This window comes from Numenius arquata, chromosome 10 (assembly GCF_964106895.1).
Source record: "Numenius arquata chromosome 10, bNumArq3.hap1.1, whole genome shotgun sequence".
Classification (NCBI taxonomy): Eukaryota; Metazoa; Chordata; class Aves; order Charadriiformes; family Scolopacidae; genus Numenius; species Numenius arquata.
In genome coordinates, this window is record NC_133585.1 from 12,003,420 (window position 1) to 12,023,540 (window position 20,121).

At 40.5% G+C, this 20,121-nt stretch overlaps 1 protein-coding gene across 1 annotated transcript in view; it reads left to right on the forward strand.

Moving 5' to 3' along the window:
* The window catches only part of CHAT (choline O-acetyltransferase), a 32,176-nt gene that overhangs the window by 711 nt on the left and 11,344 nt on the right, over positions 1-20,121 (forward strand). The window contains exons 2-10 of the mRNA XM_074155014.1: positions 2,204-2,395; positions 4,598-4,716; positions 6,157-6,210; positions 8,944-9,124; positions 10,114-10,291; positions 15,019-15,188; positions 17,270-17,370; positions 17,561-17,689; positions 18,878-19,000. Coding sequence (XP_074011115.1) covers positions 2,204-2,395; positions 4,598-4,716; positions 6,157-6,210; positions 8,944-9,124; positions 10,114-10,291; positions 15,019-15,188; positions 17,270-17,370; positions 17,561-17,689; positions 18,878-19,000 — 1,247 coding nt within the window. The remainder of the gene's footprint in view (positions 1-2,203; positions 2,396-4,597; positions 4,717-6,156; positions 6,211-8,943; positions 9,125-10,113; positions 10,292-15,018; positions 15,189-17,269; positions 17,371-17,560; positions 17,690-18,877; positions 19,001-20,121) is intronic.

Sequence of the window (20,121 nt, forward strand, 5' to 3'; positions counted from 1 at the left end):
TAACAGCTATTCCTGTGACACTTCTTATGAGTATCTGAAATTTTTGGTTTCTAGATAGGGAAACATAACGCAGCACTGACTTTTCTGTGGATGTCAAAAGGCAGAGCTGGTATTTTAGCTCAGAGGACCCTACTCCCTGCCTTCTGTTCAGAGCATTTCACCCCCCTCCCTCCCTGCATGCACTAGCAAAGCCTTGCTCCGAGCAGCAGGTGGGACTAGGTGACTGCTAGTCATTTCTTCCAATCAAAATCACACTATGGTCCTGCGATCCTGTGAAAACAAACGTCTTTACATCAAGAGCTATTAAACCTGAACTTTGTCTGCTTTAGGAGACAGACAAACGTCAAATTAGAGAAAGAAACCCTCCAAAAGTTTATGGTCTACACTAACCACTAATGGACAAGCACAGCTGAATTAGATGACAGTTTCTCAAGTGGGAGACATGTCCACCTCCCTGAGGAGCTATGCCTAGAACATCACAGCCTCTTGAATCTTCCAGGTCTTTCATGGATTACCTCCTTGCTTGATTTTCCCACTGCCCTCATAATTCCTCTGGCTTTTAAATGACTAATTTCACTTCACTTGGTTAATTTTACATTAAAAAACAAAGGAAGCTTAATTGCATGGACAGCATGAAATTACTTTCTTCCCAGATACTATTGGTTTCTTGCTTCAAACAGGATAAGGATAAAGCAAGTATAAACGGAAATATTTTATCAAGCCTTCTAGGAGGCTTCCGGACTGGCCAACAGCAGGGTAAAACACAGGTTTATTAGGGATTGTATGTAGTCAGTGCTAATAAACAAGTAGACCTGCACGTTTTCTATTTCTGCAATTTTATAACCAGTCACATTACCAATCAGACTAGCATTAACCCATGGTTTTACTAATCACAAGCTAAATGCACGTCTTTACTATTGAAATACCATCAGCATTATTTTATTATGCTTTAATGTATTTGAAAATTTCCTAGAGTCTAGCTCAGACTATATGCTTCCATCCTGCCTATCTGCCTGTTTGTCCTAGGATTTCTAGAATTTTTACCAAGGAATATTGTCCTCTTTTCCACTAGTTTCCTTGTCTATCCATTTGAAATCCTCATTGGCAAAAGGCCTACAAATAGAGCTACTAGACAGCTACCACTGCTTCAGTATTGCATACAACTGCATAATATGTCCTAAAATCCAGGCACTTTAAGACCCAATGAGAGTCCACTGGAGTCACTGTGACAAAACGGGAAAAAGGACTTCACTGAGAGGTTCAAATTAACAATTTATTTGGACTTCACTCATAGGTCCAATACGTAACTATTGTGAGTTCTATGTGTACAATGGCGATTACACTATTGCAATTTAAAAGCAATTCGCGGAATACACTATTGCAACCTACAAGTGATCCTGAAAAGTAACAACACAAACCACAAGCGCGCTAGATATTAATACCTTAAAAGAGTGCACAAATCACGATCTTAATAGCATGCCATATACCATACGTATGTTTCTTTATCACTTACCCTTTCTCTCAGGTAAGGTCGTTCAATCCCTGGGAAGTTACCCTGTACAGCATCCTGGACAAGGGGGGGGACGAATCTCCTACAGGCCAGCTGTATCGTTGGAAGATTACTCCCATTTTCCTCCTCAAACCTTGCGGTTTATATTTCCTGATTCTGTGGGGGTGCAGGATTATGCCTGAGTGGATTACACTATCTGGGATGTTTACCGCTGGTGGTGCGATGGCTAAGTCTCTGTTGCCAATTTTGTGATGTCTAGCACTCAAAGTCATGGGACTAGTGGTGGGATGGGATTCAGGGCATTTTATTTGTTAAGGGAGTTAAGGCTCCATTCGGTTTCGGTTCTTATTGTGATACAATCTTGAGACAACCCCGGGCTGAGCCGTTTTTGCAGCTCCCCCCAAGTTATCTCTGCATAGCCAAGGCAAGGCGGAGATGAAGCTGAGTCGGATGACAACTCCCTGCATCTCACCTATTGTGCTCTGAAACCGGTTTGGCTGCGTGCTCCCATACAGTCACACAATTTCATTTGCAGTAATGGGGCATCTCAACTGCTAAAACAGAATAAATGGATTAATAAGGGATGCAATATATTACCCAGAAACAGAAGAGAAAAAAAAAGAAGAAAAAAAGAGAGGGTACTTTAGAAACAAGTAGAACTACTTGCTAATCTCTTTTTTTTTTTATGACTAGGCAGTGCCAAAACTTCCACTCCCACCACTGCAACAGACCTTACACATGTACCTACAGTGCATGAAACACTTGGTGCCAGAAGAGCAATTTAGAAAGACCAAGGTCATCGTGGAACAGTTTGGAATTGCAGGAGGCCTGGGGGAATCCTTGCAGCAAATCCTCGAGGAAAGAAGGGAAAAGACGACAAACTGGGTAAGCAAACGCAGATGAGAAAAATAATTGCTGTGTCAGATGATGACCATTCACAAACTCTTTGTGATGTTCTATGTGTGATCACTGCTTTCTTTCAGTGGGTCAATGCAAACAGGGGTCACATCAGATTCTAACAAAGGGAATGGATATTTCAGACATATTAGGCAAGAATTTTCAAACAATGTCAAAATCCATGTCATTATTACGTTTTCAGATCAATAGCTTGTTGACATAAATGAAGGAATTAATGCACATCAGGTGCATGCATGCAGGTGTCAGCTCTACCTGTAAGAAGCACTACATTACATCCTTTTTGGATGCAATTTCTTCCTTTCACTTTAATAATGGGATTTAGAGTTCTTATTAAAATGAAAAATGCTTACTTATAGGGCTATAAAAAGTGCCTTGCATGCCCATCTAGCCAAAGCTCTGATCCAGTCAATTTATTCTGGAATTGAATACTTTAGGATAGGAATTACTTTTTTTAAATTAAATTATTATTTGCCATTCATTGTCACACCATACTAATGTAGCTACCCTGAAGTATTTACTTTGCTGAATATATATACACGTGTACATAAAAGTATATATCTATCACATAGACCATGCTGAGACCACAGCCTTTAAAAAAGTCCAGCTTTCTGCTTCCCAAGACAGGAAAATTAAATAAGGCCTAGGTAAAACAGATTTTATCATTCCACAAAGTCAGAGGTCATCCTGCCTGCATTAACCACATTAGAATATGGCAGCTGAAAAGCAGAAATGCTGATTTTATCAAAGTCCTTCCATCCCAGGAAGAAAGAGTGACAATGAATGCTTTCATAGATGCAGTGAAATCCTGCAGACTTGCTACCAATGTCAGTGAAGTGTGGTTCTCCCTTAACTTTTCAATTGTGTGACCCAGAAGAAAACTCCATGAAATTGCTGCTACAGGCAGAAAAAAAGTCTACAGTACTGGCAGTGCTTTTATTTTAAAAGCAGTGCTTAATTTCTGAACTACTTCTTGCCACAGTCTGAGGGCTCCGCTAAATGCTGCCCAATCTCGTTTCATTATTCTGATCATAGAACTTCATGGTTTTGGTGGCTAAATTAACCATCACTTAGTGTTCCCGGTAACGAATAGTGTTCCAGCAGACAACTGTTCATTTAACCACTTGCAGCCTGAAAATTACGGAGGACGGATGTATTTGTGTTTTCTGAAACAGCTCAACTTTAAATACTGGTTATTAAAATTAAATTCCTGAGTCTTAAGATAAACTAGAAATGTTTTTATTTGGAATTTAACTTGCCAGGAGTACAGCTCTGGCCTGTTCTCCTGAAGACTCCAGAGACTGTGGGGGAAGCATCTGTTCTAACAGCAATGAAATATCTCAGAGGAAAACTTTTTCAACTGATGCATGCATTCATAATTATTTTTGCATAATTTCATTGTTGTTTATAGTAACTATATGCAAAGCATGCCCACTAAACTCAGAAAGACCATTTGATCTTTTTATGAGAGCCTCCATTTTCCAAATAACGATTCTTCAAACTCTGCTCAGACATACAGGAATGGGGGGGTTACCATACATCTGTATTTTCAATAAAAATGGTTAGAGACGTGTGTCTGTGTGTCTGTCTGGGTCTAGCATCAGTAATCTGTATTTGTGTCAGTGGAAACAGAGGGAAGTCCCCAGGGGCCCTATCCACATGCCAGTATCTGCCGGACCGAACCATTAGGCTCGGGAAATTCTTTTCCCACTCTGTCTTGCTACAGGACAGTATCTGATGGCTAACAACAGAGCACCTTGGCACCATTAACAAATATTTGAAGCCCCCTAAGGAAAGCCATCACTAGTAAAGTTCTGTCCATCTCTTAATATATCCCAATCACTATTCAAGAGTCAGCAGTTAGCATTTTGTACTCCCAACATTTTTTTGTTGTAGAGAGAAGCAAACAACAAAATACCAAAACCACCACAATATGGTGCTTGTTTCCTTTTTAATGGAACACACTGCAAATTGCCATTGATTGAAAAATAGGATTATGGAATTGCGGCTGATTTCAGCTGAGGTCACAGAGCCCGGACTGAAAATGCTCAGCAGCTCCATTAATCAGAGCTCATACCTGACACCAGGAGCACCAAGCACTCTCCCCTCGCCCCCACACTGCCTTTCTGCTTGTTGTTTATAGCTTTAAAATTTCATGTCCCCTTTCTTCAGGTGTTTAACTACTGGCTGGATGATATGTACCTCAACAACCGGCTAGCTCTTCCAGTCAATTCCAGCCCAGCAATTATCTTTGCTCGTCAGTATTTCAAGGATGTAAATGACCAGCTGAGGTAATGCACTACGACTTTGCAGCTTTTGCTAAATGAACGGATATTTTAAATGCACTGCTTTTGCAAAAAGACAATCAACTTTCATTAAAAAGTAAGGGCTGTAACCATTAGATGATTTCCTACTAGGCCTGCTGACTGAGGGCAGTGTTTCTGGAGTTACTCATACTGATATTCAGAAATAAGTGTCATTACTATTATGTTTATTGCATGAAAACAAAATGCCATGTGATTTATAATTTTTAAAGGAATATTTGCAAAGCTTTTCATTGTGTAATTCAAGTAAACCACTGTGCGATAGAAAAAAGAAATACTAATTTCTGACACATGGTTTAAAGAAAAACAATCTTTTACATGCCATCACTATGACTTGTATCTACCGTGCAAACTGAAAAGGCCATGCTGGCATTAAATTGTCCCTCTCAGGTACCCAAAAGGGCACCAGAAACCCAGGGGATCTAAGAATAAGAATTCAGAAATCATTCCTCCCCAAGAACACTTTTTTCTTCAGGCCCATCCTTCCCAGTCCTGAACTGACCTTTCTCCTTTGAGCTGTTGTGGGCAATTACAATATTTTAAAAAGTGAAAAGGTAAACAAGCAGCCAAGCACAAAATATACCTCTCCAGACACCCTTAAAACAGGATTCCATTCTTCAGCCTTTGCCAAAACATCTTATCCTTTTAAAACAGTAAACCAGATCAAATCTACCTTCATATAGTGCAATTTTCCTCTTTGCTTTTAGCACTCTCTAGCTGCTCATTACTGAAAGAATTAACTGCATGTGAATTTATGCTATTATTGAACAGCCAGAATGCTGAAGCTGATATGTATTATTTTAACATTTTGCATAGACAGCCAATGTATCTTTTCACTTTATTTTAAACATAACTATAAATGCTTCCATTCATTACTGACCAAATTTATTGTGCACACTGCTTTCGAAAAACCTCTACTTTGCATTTTCTAATGTACGTGCTTTAACAAAGAAATATTTTTCTCAGAGCATCCCATTCAGACACAGTGCAAATGGGCAGTGTCAGGAAATAATACACCTGTCCACAGCTCTGCAGAAACAGTATCTGCTTAGGACAGGAAGTACTCTAATAAATTGGACAGCTTATGAGTATTTATATTGAAACCCATGTTAAGGATTCTATTAAATATTCAGCCTCTGCTCCCACTCTCTAAATAAATGCTTTCAGACTTCCTCCTGTGGTAGTCCGTTTAACCATTTGAAGGGACCATCTCTAGGATTTCATATTTCTCTTGACATGCATTAATTCAGATTTTGGGTGGGGGCAGGGGATTCTTCTTGCCAAGACAGAAGACTTTCTCTCCTTATGCTGTGTCATCAATCATTCAGGCTCTCCTCTGTCTCTCAGAAACAGCCCAGTGTTGCCGAATGACAAAAGACTGATGTCACTTCTATCTGCTACTTGCAGGTTTGCTGCCAATCTCATTTCAGGAGTGCAAGACTATAAAGCTTTACTGGACACGTAAGTAGCATGTAAGGAGAGCTGCTGCTTGCGTATTTGCAGGGCTTCTGATTCAAGGGTGCTCTAACATGCGCAAAGTCAGGCTGCATTGCACCTCTCCACTGTTTGGAAGGGCTGGGGCTCCAGCATGCTTCAGGCCAAGCACTTCAGCAATTTTTTATATGCTTTCTGCTTTATTACTGCAATCTAACAGTTTTTGATGCCTGGTAGTCATCTCTCTTGCACACGCAGTGCAGCCCAAAGGACATGTACAATCTACCGAAGAGAGCTATTGAGAACACACCAGGAAGTCTGTGCTCCCCAGACCCAAAGAGCGGCGGCACTGCGGCTACGCAGCCTGCACGCCTTCCCTGGCACCGAACCCCTGCTGGGGTGCTGCACCCCTTCCATGTACTGCACCTTCCATTTAGAATATCTACCTCCTGGCCTCCCTCCCACCAAAAAAGAAGTAACACATCACACCAGGAGAAGGAGGCCTCATCACAGACAGGCTGGTTCATTGGCTAGTAAAAATAAGTTACTTATGCCATTGTTACTTTCTGTATATAAACACAGGGGAAATCCTGGATTCATGGTCAGGTATGAGGTAGCTCATAATAGCATTTTACACAGCACTTCTTAACCTCACCTAGTATGTTCCAAGTTTACTGCTAAAATCACTATTCCCCAAAGAATAGCAACAGTGGAGAGCCAAGCACGATGGGTACCACACCATAGTGGGAAAGGGGTCCTTTTCCTGTCTAGAAATACAAGAGGCCTACGTGATATGCTTTAACCACCACTTATTTGGATGAGGAAGGCAAAGTCCATATTCAAACAACAAAGTCCCTATCATCTATGAATTAGATAAAAGAAAGAGGAAGGGGCTGTTTAATTTTTCACTTCAAAAGTCTGACAGCTACTCAGAAGGTATAGAAGAGGTACTTATTTAAGAACACGTGCTTTTGTCCAAGATATGCCACGCAACTGCATACACCAGCACTGACGTGATGTGAAGTACTACTGCATACTAATGTAGTTCATTCCATCTTTATATGCAAGCATCTGAGATAAGCTAAAGAAACCATATTGCTCTAACATGGTTAATTTAAATTCTTGTTATTTTGACCTCTCTACTCTAAATCCAAAGAATCCTGTGATCAGATTTGCTTGCCTTAAATCAATAATTATTAAAAACCTCACTACTGTGTCCTTATATTGTTATTATTGCTTGCTTATCACCCCTCCTGTATAATTACGAGGACACCATAATTGTAACATTTTCAGTTGCTTGTTTCTGCTAAGGACTTCTACCAGATACTGGCAGAAGTCTAGAATTCTAGCTTCTAGAGTTCTAGAAGCTAGAATACTGCTAGCTTTTCTTGATCATTCCACATGCAGATGCACAATATTCCAACCCAAACCCAGGCATTTAAACTGTGCAAATATTCCATGCAGTTGACAGGACTAAATTTTTCAAACAAGCCTAACTTGCTCACACAAGAGAGTTATAAGATCTACACAAACTTCTCCTAAATCAGTACAAAATTTTCTGGTGCCATCAGGGTTAATAACTCCTTTCTTAATTACTATAATTATAGATTGTCTTAAATATATCTACCATGCTATTCCAATATTTTGGATCATCATAGATGCTCTTTAAAACTCTGCTAAATGTAAGGATTTCGGCATTATGCAAAATGTGAGAGAATGATAACACTAATAACCCTGTTCTGCTGATAAGGAACAACAACAAAAAAAAAGTATTAAGCACCTGTAAAAGGAAATAAGTGGTACACAGAGTTTGAAAGCCAGGAACTAAAGTGAATATCCCTGTTTTAGAATTTCAACAGTTCTTAAGAGACAAACAAGTTAAACAAGATAAACTAGCATAAAACGTTACCCCATATCTGCTGTACGACAGTAACCCTCCTTGTGTGCTTCCTTGCCCCTGCCCCTCTCTGGCAGGCTGGAAGCTTAGTCCTTTTTTGCTGAGGGAAAACCTCTGCACAAGATCATCTTCCTCCTGCGGTCTCTGCAGCCTCTCCCGAGCATTATTTCCTGCTGCAGTGCCAGTGGGATATTTTACAATCCATAATCATAATTTTGATAACTTCTCTTTTTTTTCTGGCCACTAAAGAAGCCTTTTCAGAGGTGTTGCTTTCATATGCCTTGCAATAAAAAGGGAATAGGTTTTCAGCACTTATTCCCCCATAGGCCTAAGCAAGGATTAGCACTTAAGCGAGGCTCTGTGGAAAACAGAAATGTCCTCTGTATTGCCCCAGTCATTCCTGTTCATCAGGCAAGGCCCTCTCACACACTCTGTAGCCACTCTGCACAGTACAGGGCCACTGTAATTTGCCATGAATTTCATCAGTACTTTTTTTTCAAGGTGGTATGTCTTTTCCAGCTGTTCTGCTGACTTCCATCCTGGCAAGTTTCCAGGGTCCCATCTAGGCAGGCTTCCCATGCACAGTGCAAAGCTGCTTCTGACCTGCTATTCTTTCCATTTCCACTAGATGATAATGCAATTGCTTAACGAATATGCATGAAGCTGCCAGGAATGATGTATTTAACTTTGGTATGGGAATTCATCTATTATTTCCCTTATACTGTAATCTCGTTTTATTATTCAATTTGTGTTATACCTGATCTAATTGTAACAGAACAAAGGACAGATTAGATTTCTTTTCCTTTCTGTCTCTCTCTCCCCTCTTTTCCTCTGGCTTTGTTTTTCTCCTTCTCTCTCTCCAGCCGTGCTTTACCTGTTGATTTTGCTCGTGGACAGCTGTCTGGTCATCCTCTCTGTATGAAGCAATACTATGGACTCTTTTCTTCCTATCGTCTTCCAGGACATACCAAAGATACCCTCGTGGCTCAGAAAAGCAGTGTAATGCCAGAACCAGAGCACATCATTGTTGCTTGTAACAATCAGGTAAATGGGTGTTCTTTTTTTATACCTTTCTATATTTCTTAGTTTGTTTAAATTCACTCAAGAAGAGCCTAATCTAATCACTGTTCAGAAACACAGCAGAGTGCTAAATATGAGCTCACTTCTTACCAAGCATTCACTGTCAGTATTTCCAAAAGATGCTTATGCAGCATTTTTGTTCTCAGCCCACATTATGTTTTAAGTACAGTGATGCAGAAAGGAGGAATGTGGCAGAATTCATTTGCTTTCTCATTCAAACAAAAATGTTTATTAAACAGATGAAACCACAGAGAAAAAAATATCTTACTAGAGTGCATTTGCTGGAAATGCTCTTCTCTTGACAGTCAAGTATTAGCACACAACACATGGCATATATACCATCATCCCATGTAGGGGGGCCTAAGCTATGCCTGAAGAAGTTAGCACAGATGCAGGCAGAAATATTGAAGCATTAGAGTGAATCTGTACCAACCAGTAAATGCTGTCAAGCAGCAGAGTATATTGACTGGGCAGAGTACCTTATAGCCCAGCTCGACTATTTGTAGTACTGGAGCCATGCCTGCTGGCCCCTTGCAGTGAAAGGGCAGACCCCTGCGGTCCCTTTTCCAGGAAGTCCTGTTCTTCACCTCAATGGGAAGTTCTCTAGATTCTCTAGGTCATTTTTAAACAAATAATACCATGAAAATTATTTACATACTTCCTGATTTTATCTATTCAGGCTTTTATTTAAGCTTATTCAAGTAACAAGTTTTATTTGAGCCCAACACACAATTTAAGTCCCCTATAGCAACTGGCATTACACTGGTGTAAAAACACAGGAGGGGTGAGCCCAAGGCCAGTCCCTAGTGTTTTTGAGCTCCATTGCTCACATGTCTGTCTCTCCAGGCAGGACTTCATCATCTTAACATCACCCAGGCGAAAGCAAAATGTTGGACCAGTAAGGGTCCAACCCATCTGTGACTGTTCTTCTGACTTCTGTCATTTTTTTGCAGTTTTTTGTTTTGGATGTTGTCATTAATTTCCGTCGTCTCAGTGAGGGAGATCTTTTCACTCAGTTACGAAAGATAGCCAAAATGGCAGAGAATGAAGAGGAAATGCTGCCTCCAATTGGCCTGCTGACAACAGATGGAAGAACAGAGTGGGCAGAGGCCAGGACGATCCTTATGAAAGGTTAGCAGCAGCAATCCCAGCTTTCTCTTCTTCATCATCTTCCTCCTCTTCCTCCTCATCATCGTTGCCTTTCTTTGCTGGGAGTGAACGTTACAGCAAATATAGGACTGAATGTGCAACCTCACTGCTGAATTTTTCTAGCAGGAGGAAACTCAATACCTGTAAGTGTTCAGACGTGTTACCAGGGAAGCAGCATATATGGTTTGACCCTTTGACTGTATATGTTTAAGTGTTTTGCCATGTAAATAGCTCTCACTCCATTCTCTGTCTTTCATCACATAAATTACATTGCATCAGATTTTGTGATTTGTCTCCTTCATATCCATTTTGTACTAATAGGAATGATGTATCCTCTTAGCTTTTGGCAACTATTAGACATTTTTCATCTTATCTAACAGAGGCATCTACAAGTTAAATACCTATTGAATCTAGCTGTGTACTCTATCTAGTCAATGGAGAAAACCAGAAAGTACCAGGGCCGATTCATCCAAATCTTTAGTAAATATCTAGGAAAGGTGGCACCAGTTATTATCTGAGGATAGTTCTCTCTCTCTTCCAACAACAGGCAGCATTTAGCTGTCTTGGATTCTGGACTCAAATGCCTAACTTTAAAACAGATGAAAATAAAGGGTGGGATTAGTCACCAGTTTCACTTTGCACCTTAGATACTTTACCTTGATGCTAAGTGATGTAAACACCCTCTTTTTGCCATTTTAGATGAATTAGGGATTCATTTCCCCACCTTGAAAAAAATGTTAACTCATCTCTTTATCCTCAGTTTAGCAATGCTACAGAAAATATTGCTGTTTTACCAATGCTCTGGAATATACAAGAGTTGCCAATAACCTCAAAATATTAGATTTACCATCCGAAGGAAGATCTTCCTTTTTCTTATTCAAGTTTATCTGTGCTTGTAATAACTTTATATAGATACAAACACACCCCTCCTGCCCCGAGTCCTGGTCGTTATTACAGCATTATTACTTGGTACCAGTCTCATCTTCAGGCTTCCCTCTCCCCTCCCTATCTTTTGTTTTTAAAGCAGAAGGAAAAAAGATGCCTTAGTTTAATGAAAATGAGATAAACACCTAATTGTTTACTTTCATGCCACTTTAAAGTAAAAGAGTGAACGCCTTGAAACCTGCAGCAAAATCAACTATGTAAACCTACACCACTCTAAAGAAAAAAAGAGAAATCAACGAAAACTAGCAGAACCATCTCTACGTTGTTTCTAGATTGCCTGGCATTTGCTGAAATTTTAATGAGGAAGTAATCCATCTCAGTTATGCAGCTGAAAAAAACAGATTTTGCACTAGCAAATATTACAGCACTGTGATGTGAGCCTTCTCTAGTTTAGAGCAGGAATCCCATCCTCTGAATCCCATTCATATTAGCACAGCTCGTCTATATAGTATAATGCATTACTGTTACATGTGGATACGATTATTAACAGCCCTTTTTTCTTTCTTATATGCTGTGAAATATTCATGCAACAATAATTAAGAGAGGAAGAGAAAAGCCTCTAGTGAAGCAGTGCGAGGTGGAAGAGGTCACTCCACAACTGTTCTGTATTGGGCAGGGAAAGATGATCCTTTGGGACAGAGAAGACCTATACAGCACATTACAGAGGTTATGAAGGAGATATACACATGGACCTCTATAGAAACACAAGTAGGGGATAGGTCTTCTAGGTTAGCAAATTTCAAAGAAATTGTAATAAATCCAGTAATCACTGATTTATAAACACATTCAGTATTTTAACTGCATTCAGGCTGCAGAACAAACTCACTCATCTAAGTAAAGGAAGTGAATTCTTACTGCTATACAGGCTGCTGTTCTATGCACACTATATCTGAATTTGATTCAGAACTGTCTTCTCATATTTTTCCTTTTAAAACAAAACCCCAAAACCCCAACTAACCAAAAGCTGACTGGCCAATTCAATGCAATTGTGTAGATAGGAAAGAAGGAAGGAAAGAAGGAAAGAAGGAAAGAAGGAAAGAAGGAAAGAAGGAAAGAAGGAAAGAAGGAAAGAAGGAAAGAAGGAAAGAAGGAAAGAAGGAAAGAAGGAAAGAAGGAAAGAAGGAAAGAAGGAAAGAAGGAAAGAAGGAAAGAAGGAAAGAAGGAAAGAAGGAAAGAAGGAAAGAAGGAAAGAAGGAAAGAAGGAAAGAAGGAAAGAAGGAAATGTCTTGCAGGGCTTCAGGCTTGTTCTCACCCTTCTCCTCTGTTGCAGCTCCTCTGGAAATATTTACTTTCCATCCCAAGTCATGGTTCATGAGTTCTTGTGCAGTTCATTGCCTGCTTTATATGATAATTGCTTCAGTGTTTGATCAGCTCTCTGGACATGTCTGTTTCTTTTTGTTAGGGCATCTTTCCCCTACTTTTCTGTTTCTAGCAGAGCTTAATTTTTATTCACTCTAACACCTAGACTCAAGACACCTTGAAGCCATATGTCAGAATAAGGGCCTCGTATCTGTCAAAGATGTGTGGGCAGCAGCCCCAATGAAATACACATATATATATATAAAAACCTATCAGACAACATAAAGCAGAATGCTGAGCAAGCTGTGAGCAGTTTGTAAATCACTATCAAACCAGTTTTCCCTTGAAGGTGCCTGTCCGCAAATACCAACAGCTGGTGTATACGGGGCAACTTCCATTCACAAGGATCTTTTCAGCCTTTGCATTGATATACCCAGACCACCAACGGAATAAAGACCACAATTACAGTTAGCCTTGCAAATGTCAGATACTAGAAGAGTTTTACAGCCAAGAGGACAGGGACATAGTATTCTCCCTTATAAAGCTTCTGCATGCTTTTGAAGACAATTCATAGGGACATCAGTGTTTCACATGTTGCAGAGCAGCACAGATCAGTGGCAAAAAGCTCAGCCTATCTGCATGCCCCATCGATTACAATCTCTCAGCTCAAGTCTTTGTAGGAGCTGGCAGGAACACCAGGTGCCTTCCCTAGGACTCTGCTTCTGTGTGCAAGGGAAGACAACGCACTATGTGCTCCACCAAGTCCCCACACAGCCTGCAAGAAGTCAGGCTGGCTACCTCTCTCACTCGGGACTATGGCTGCCAGCGCTCCCTCGCCGTGGCTGCCAGACAGCAACACACAGTACCTTACCATAACCTGCTAGAGGCCACATCTCCCTCTCTTCCTTCTCAGCCACTGCTGGCACTTGACTCTTCTCTTGACATCTTTTTTATTTCTTGCAAGTTTTCACTCTTTTTTATTACACAGCATCTGGAGAATGAACCTGGATGATAACAAGCACCTGTATTTTTTTCTAGCTCCTCACTAACCTATGTTACTCATTGTGGGAAGGTACATTTTTCTTTGAAAAATGCTGTTCTTTCAGAGGATCAAACTACTTTTCATATTTGCAAACATTTAAAACATACACATTTGGTTCCATATTTCAATTGCAAATCACTATTGTTTAATTTGAATTTTATTTTCCATCCTTTCAGCTAAAATCATCTCCTGAATTGAGCACAGATTTGTTGAACTTAGCATAGACTTGCAAGAAGTTTTGATCAATCTGAATTTATATCTTTAGTTAAGAACATTCTGAAACAAAAGCATTTTCACCAAAGTCTAGCAAAATCTAGCAGATGAAATCTGATCTGTTAAGAATGGAAGGAATTTAAAGTTGATGTTTGAAAACTCTTTTTCCTTTGATCTTGTTAACAAACATTTAACAGCAATTAATGATGTTATATGCTTTTAAATAAAACAGATTCTTATTATAGGTTCCACACTTTTATCCTTTCAATTAAGAGCTGTATTAAGTGCTCACAATTAAATATTTCCTATGCCTCAAGATGGCCCTCAGAAGCAAACAAAATTTTATATTTCTGAGTTAAAAAAACTGAGAAAAAAAACCTGCATAAATACACTATAAAATTAGGATCAAAGCACTGAGGTCAACGTAAAAATAGCCTTTGCAGTCCATCTGTAGAAGCAAGACTGACAGAATAGGAAAAAGAAACAGAGAGCCAGACAAGGCATGTTTTATCCAGCAGTACACTGGTGATTAAGAGGGAAGTAGAATGTGGCAACCCATGATTTTGGCAATACCACGTTCGAAAACTAAACCTCACAACCTCATCCACAGATGTTTCCTCATGACATAGGCAATATACCCAATCCAGGGCTTTCTTCTCTAAAGTACAAGAAATGACCAAGGACAGGAGAGAGAAGAGGGTTTTTAATACTAGAACACAAAACCAACATGAGCCCTGTTGTTCCTTGTCCAGTAAAGGATTTTAATGGGAGAACGGCACAAAACCAGTATAGGCTGTGCTGTTCCAGAGCAGAATACTGCAGCACTGCAGCAAGTGTGAGCTCTGAAATTGTCTATTTGCCACCTGTCCTCTCTGTAACTGTTACATGTAAAATAAGTAAGCATTGCTGGCTCTAAAATAAATCTGGTTTGTAACATAATTACTTCAGGATATGAAAGGCAGAAAAAGAAAGTGGACATTGCTGAATCACATGAAAGATACACAGAGATATTGCAAAAGTTAAAACATGAATGAATGCCTTGGTGTAACTTTTCCTGGCATTGAGATGTTCTGCTGTTGAGAGCTCTGCAGACACCAGCTCATCGCAGAGTCAGGGTCAGATCTTCAGTGCTCTCTAAGGCAGCAGGGTTCCCCAGCCAGTCCTGTACTACAGGTAAGAGGATGTGAACATTTCACTCTTTTATCCCCAGACTCTACTAACCGCGACTCTCTTGACATGATTGAACGGTGCATATGCCTGGTGTGCCTGGACAGCCCAAGTGAGGTGGAACTCAACGATACAAACATGGCATTGCAACTGCTACATGGAGGAGGCTACCATAAAAATGGGGCCAATCGTTGGTATGACAAACCTATGCAGGTAAAAACCTTACGGTACTATGATATTACTCGCACATGGCAAAGGACTCCAGTTGCCCTTGTGGCAGGGACCACTTAGTGGCAGGGACCACTCAAATGGGAGAAAGAGGGGAAGGTGGTGTCAGTGTCTGCCAAGGCAGGGTTCCTTGCATTCTGTGATTCTGTGATTCTGTGAACAGCAGCGCTGTTCCTTGCAAGGCAGGGGAAGCAGTGGGGGGGCGCTTCTCCAACACAGGTACGCTTTCACCTTCCCTGAAGTTGCCCGTTGCACTTGAGGAGGAAGACAGATACACAGGCACACAGGTAGGTAGACATCTGACTAAGAAAAAACAAATCCAACCACAATACAGTACGCATTTAGTTATACTCAATCAAATGCTGGGCTAGCATTCTAGAACAAAAAAGTACAGTAACTTTGTTTTCTCACACATTTTCCTGACATCCTAGAAATACTACTGCTTATAGTTTAGCATGTGTTTAAGTTAGTATTAAGTTCTCACTTAACAGACTGTTTACTCATTTAATGACGTTCTTGTTGAGACTTTCCTGGAAGTACTGATTTCTCCAGCCTTTTTCCCAATTGGATTTTGATTGTCATATTTGAAAGTGTCACACTGTGAGTTTCACTTTTTGCAACAGACCCAGGGTGAAGCAATGTATTAATCTCCAACTGTCAACAATGCTGACACCTCATGAAAAATTGAAGAACCCCTGACTGATACATTGCTTGTGCAATGCTTGTTGCTCTTGCCATATCTAAGAACAGCAACATGAAAAGAGAAACCACTAATTTCACTTGCACTGACCTACCCCAGTGCAAATACATTTCAATAGTCATTCCTGATTTATGCCACTGTAAATGACATTATTACCCGATGCCAGTGCTGTGTTTTTAAAGAACAAACCATTTGCTTTAGTTAGAATCCTCTGTTATTTGCAAGGCCACTAGTTGAGATGTTTCAAGCAGATGAGAATAAACATAATTTTCTTTTTGTTTACTATCAGAAGGTAGCAGAAAGCAAATAAATCCGTATAGTATATGGGCGAGCTTCCTCTGTTGAGATGTATTCAGGCCAGAAGTAGTTTAAAAGCAAAGCAAAATTCTTAGGGGAAAAAAGATGCCATTTTCTTTCATGAAAACGCAGATTACATAGGGACTAATTCTCACAGTTGAACTTGTTCTTTCCCTCTGCATTCTTCTTCAACTTTGCAGCAAGGCATCAGAAAATACCCAAGTAAACTTTTTGCATCACACACTTATTCAGTGAAAACCTCATGGGAACCAGAGAGGCAGGATGTGTACGTACGGTACAAATGTGCAGAGTAAGCTGAATGGGAAAAGTCCAGCCAAAGACACTTCAAAAGAAGTGGGGGAAATAGTCCAGAAAAAGGACAGAAAATATATGGGATAAGTTGCAGTTTTGTCTTAGACTTCTGCTTTTGTCTGAGATGCAGAAGTAACCAACTGAATGGGGGTATCACAGAACTACAGTACAGCAGGTTAAGCATCACCAGTTATACCATATGTATGCAATGAAACCAGGAATGAAGACAAGTATGAGGGAAATAAAGAAAACACCAAAAAAAAAAAAAAAAAAAGGTAAAAAGGAAGCAGGGCAGTAAAACAAGTTATAAGAAAGCTATCAAATAAGGATGAATTTGTTCATTTGATATGATATTTATAAAACCAAAAAGTGATCCTAACAGACTTCCCAGATTGCAGTTGCATTGCCCGCAAATGTAGGCCTGTCTTTCTATTGATGGGTTTTTCTCTACCATAAAGAAGATGCTAAATCCAATTTCTGGAGTCCAATGGGAATTGCTAAAATTTGCATTTTCACAGGACTTAGTCCAAAATAGCAGCATGAAAGGGATCAAATGCAACACCATTCACAGGACAAGAAAGTCTCCTGCAATAAGTCTGTAAGTCGCTCACTGATCTGTAAGTCAAGGAAGTTCCTGATATGAGCAATAGGAAAACCACAGAGAACAACATCTTTTGTTAGGTTGACATCATGGGTAACTTACACAGAACATGGTTTGTTCTATATTTATCTTGCACTTGTTCTTTTCCTTGCTTAGTTTGTGGTAGGAAGAGACGGAGTCTGCGGTACCGTGTGTGAACATTCCCCTTTCGATGGCATCGTACTGGTGCAGTGCACTGAACACTTGCTCAAGCACATGTGAGTCCCCTTTCAGTACACCTATCGTACCCAGGCCAGCCACTGCCAGTGGCAAATTCCCCCTGATGCACAGGGGGCCACTAAGACCCATACAGCTGTTGGAAACCAGTCATTTACATGATAAAAAAGCAGTGTTTAACAAATAGATTATTCTTGTGATCTTAGCAACTTTTTTCTCACATACTAACAGGAAAGAAAGCTCCAAGAAATTAGTCCGAGCCGATTCAGTGAGCGAGCTTCCTGCCCCACGGAGACTGAGATGGAAATGTTCCCCTGAAATTCAGGCACATCTGGCATCATCAGCAGAAAAGCTCCAAAGGTAGAATGGATGCCTCATTTTTCTCAGCAATGACTACAAGCTGGGAACTACCCAGCACAGTGAGAGCAGGCATGGGTTTCCTCCTGGAAGGCTCGCCCTGCCCTCCCGCTCCTCCTCATCTTCCCAAGCTGGACATACCTAGCATCTCTTTGCAGGATGGCACCCTTATGGGCTGGAGCTACTTCACTGTATTCAGGAATTGCATTACTACTGTTTTCCTTCCATGTAGATATTAGGAAAGCTAAAGACCACTGGAAAAACAGATGAGTCCTATTTGCACAGGATGCAAACAGTACAGGTCCTCCTTTTTCATGGATGCACTTTATGGGTTTGACCTGCCTAAAGCCAAAGCCAGGGCAATGAGGATACATATATGGGAAAGTAGAATACAACTGGTTTGAATAAACAATTTGAATTCAGGAATGTAATTTGTTTACACTCACATTGCTCCTACAAAGGTTAGTTCTTCTGACTGTGTTTCCAGACTGTAAAAGATTTGCATGATCTTTGGGGGTGGGGATGGCAAGGAGAGGCTTTTTTTCAATTTATTTCATCTCAACACACAGGCCTGGGATCTTTCTGTAGAGAACTAACACATTGTCTGCATGATCAGCTGTAACTATGCCCAGTATGATTGCATTAGATCAGACCTTAAAGTGGCTAGGAGCATACATGAGAGTATGAAAACATTCAGGATGCAGAGTAATTCCTTTTTGGTTTTAAACAAAGGTAGTAGTCCTCTGAATTGAAACTTGCAAGGAGCTTACAGCCTTCATTAGGTTCTAAGTCCACCCATTTCTCACACAAGTCAATCTCACAGAAATTTGTTGAGAACAAAGGAGGCCCTGGTTTAGGCTTCAGGAGTGGAAACACTATGGGTTTGTTTCTGGTTTGTTTTGTTTTAAAAAAAAAAAAAAAAAAGGCTTTTGACTGAAATGAATAGAATTACCTGAGTGCCACAGCTCATGTGAAGGCTGCAGGTAACAAGCACAGTCTAGAACCTGCATGAGTAAAAGTTGCAGACTAGGAGCGAGTTACCAAAGGCCAGGACTGTCTGCAGAACAGGAGCCCACTCACCTCCGAGTGGGTACAAGCAGGAAATGATCTCTGGGTTTTATTAGCAAATGGAAATGGAACACGAGATTCTTGCATCTTACCCCACAGTAACTGCCTCTGCTTGTTTTCCAGGATAGTAACAAATCTGGATTTTATTGCCTACAAGTTTGAGAACTATGGAAAGGAATTTATCAAGAAACAAAAGATTAGTCCAGATGCCTACATTCAAGTAGCACTTCAGCTGGCATTTTACAGGTAAGGTTAATTAAAATCATAGGAACAAGGTAGCACAAGAGGAGATTTACAATTTGGTTTTTTATACAGAGGGTCCTTTTTTTTTGCCTCAGCACCCAAACAAATGCCTCCTGCATGGAAATGACTAATCTTGTCTAGTGACTGTAGGTCAGACAAGAAAGAAGTTACCACCCAGTTCTGACAAAGTACTCCATTCTCTCACTCCCTTTTCTTTTCCTTACTCTACCTTCCCATCCCTGTGTCCCACACATGCCATTCCCAGTCTGTACCCTCCCCACAGCTGTCCCTCCGCTTGGCATAGAGAAGCAGGTGAGGGGACATGGCAGGGAGCAGCAGACAACCCTGCCACCCACAGCAGCAGAAGCAGATAGGGAGTCCAAGTTCCTGGGGCAGAACTGCGGGTAGCTTGGGAGGAACCGTGGCAATAACCCATAGTTCACCACATATGCATCTCCTGCACCACAGGGGGAAATACATTCACAGGGGAAAATACTACAGCAGCATATCAGATCAGAGTTCCTGCACAGGGCAGTAACTACTGCTGCTTCCTTTTTCAAAGGCATCCAAAGATTTGATAATATCATCTAATTTCCATGGTATTATCAAAGTTAAAAGCTCCTTTCCATGTTGACAGAAGACCTAACGCACCAGGCTAGAAATCGGTTGCATGGTTTCCTGCAAAACAGCCTATTACATGAATAACTCTTTATCATGTCAAATTAAACCCTGAAGTGATCTTTACCTAGTCAAAGCCAGAGATGCCTAACATATTTTGCGTACTCCATTAACTTCTGTTAAACATCCATTTTGTATTCCATTCACCAAACTCCAACAATGACCTGGTCCAAGATTTTCATCTGCATCCCAGCTGTAATGTAAATCCCATGTATGCAACAAAAACCTTAGGGGATAGTTACATCCTGAGACCCCTGCTTCAACTGGAAGGCACAGTAGGTCTCCTGAAGCAAGGAATGGTAGCTACATACCTGGACTCAAATTAAACAATAGTCTTCAAAGCCTGGTCTATTTGCTATGTGCGTTTTCAATCCAGCTCACAGCCTCAAATAGCACCCTTTTCCCCTCTTAGTTTTCTATTTTTCATTCACACAGAGTGCATTTTT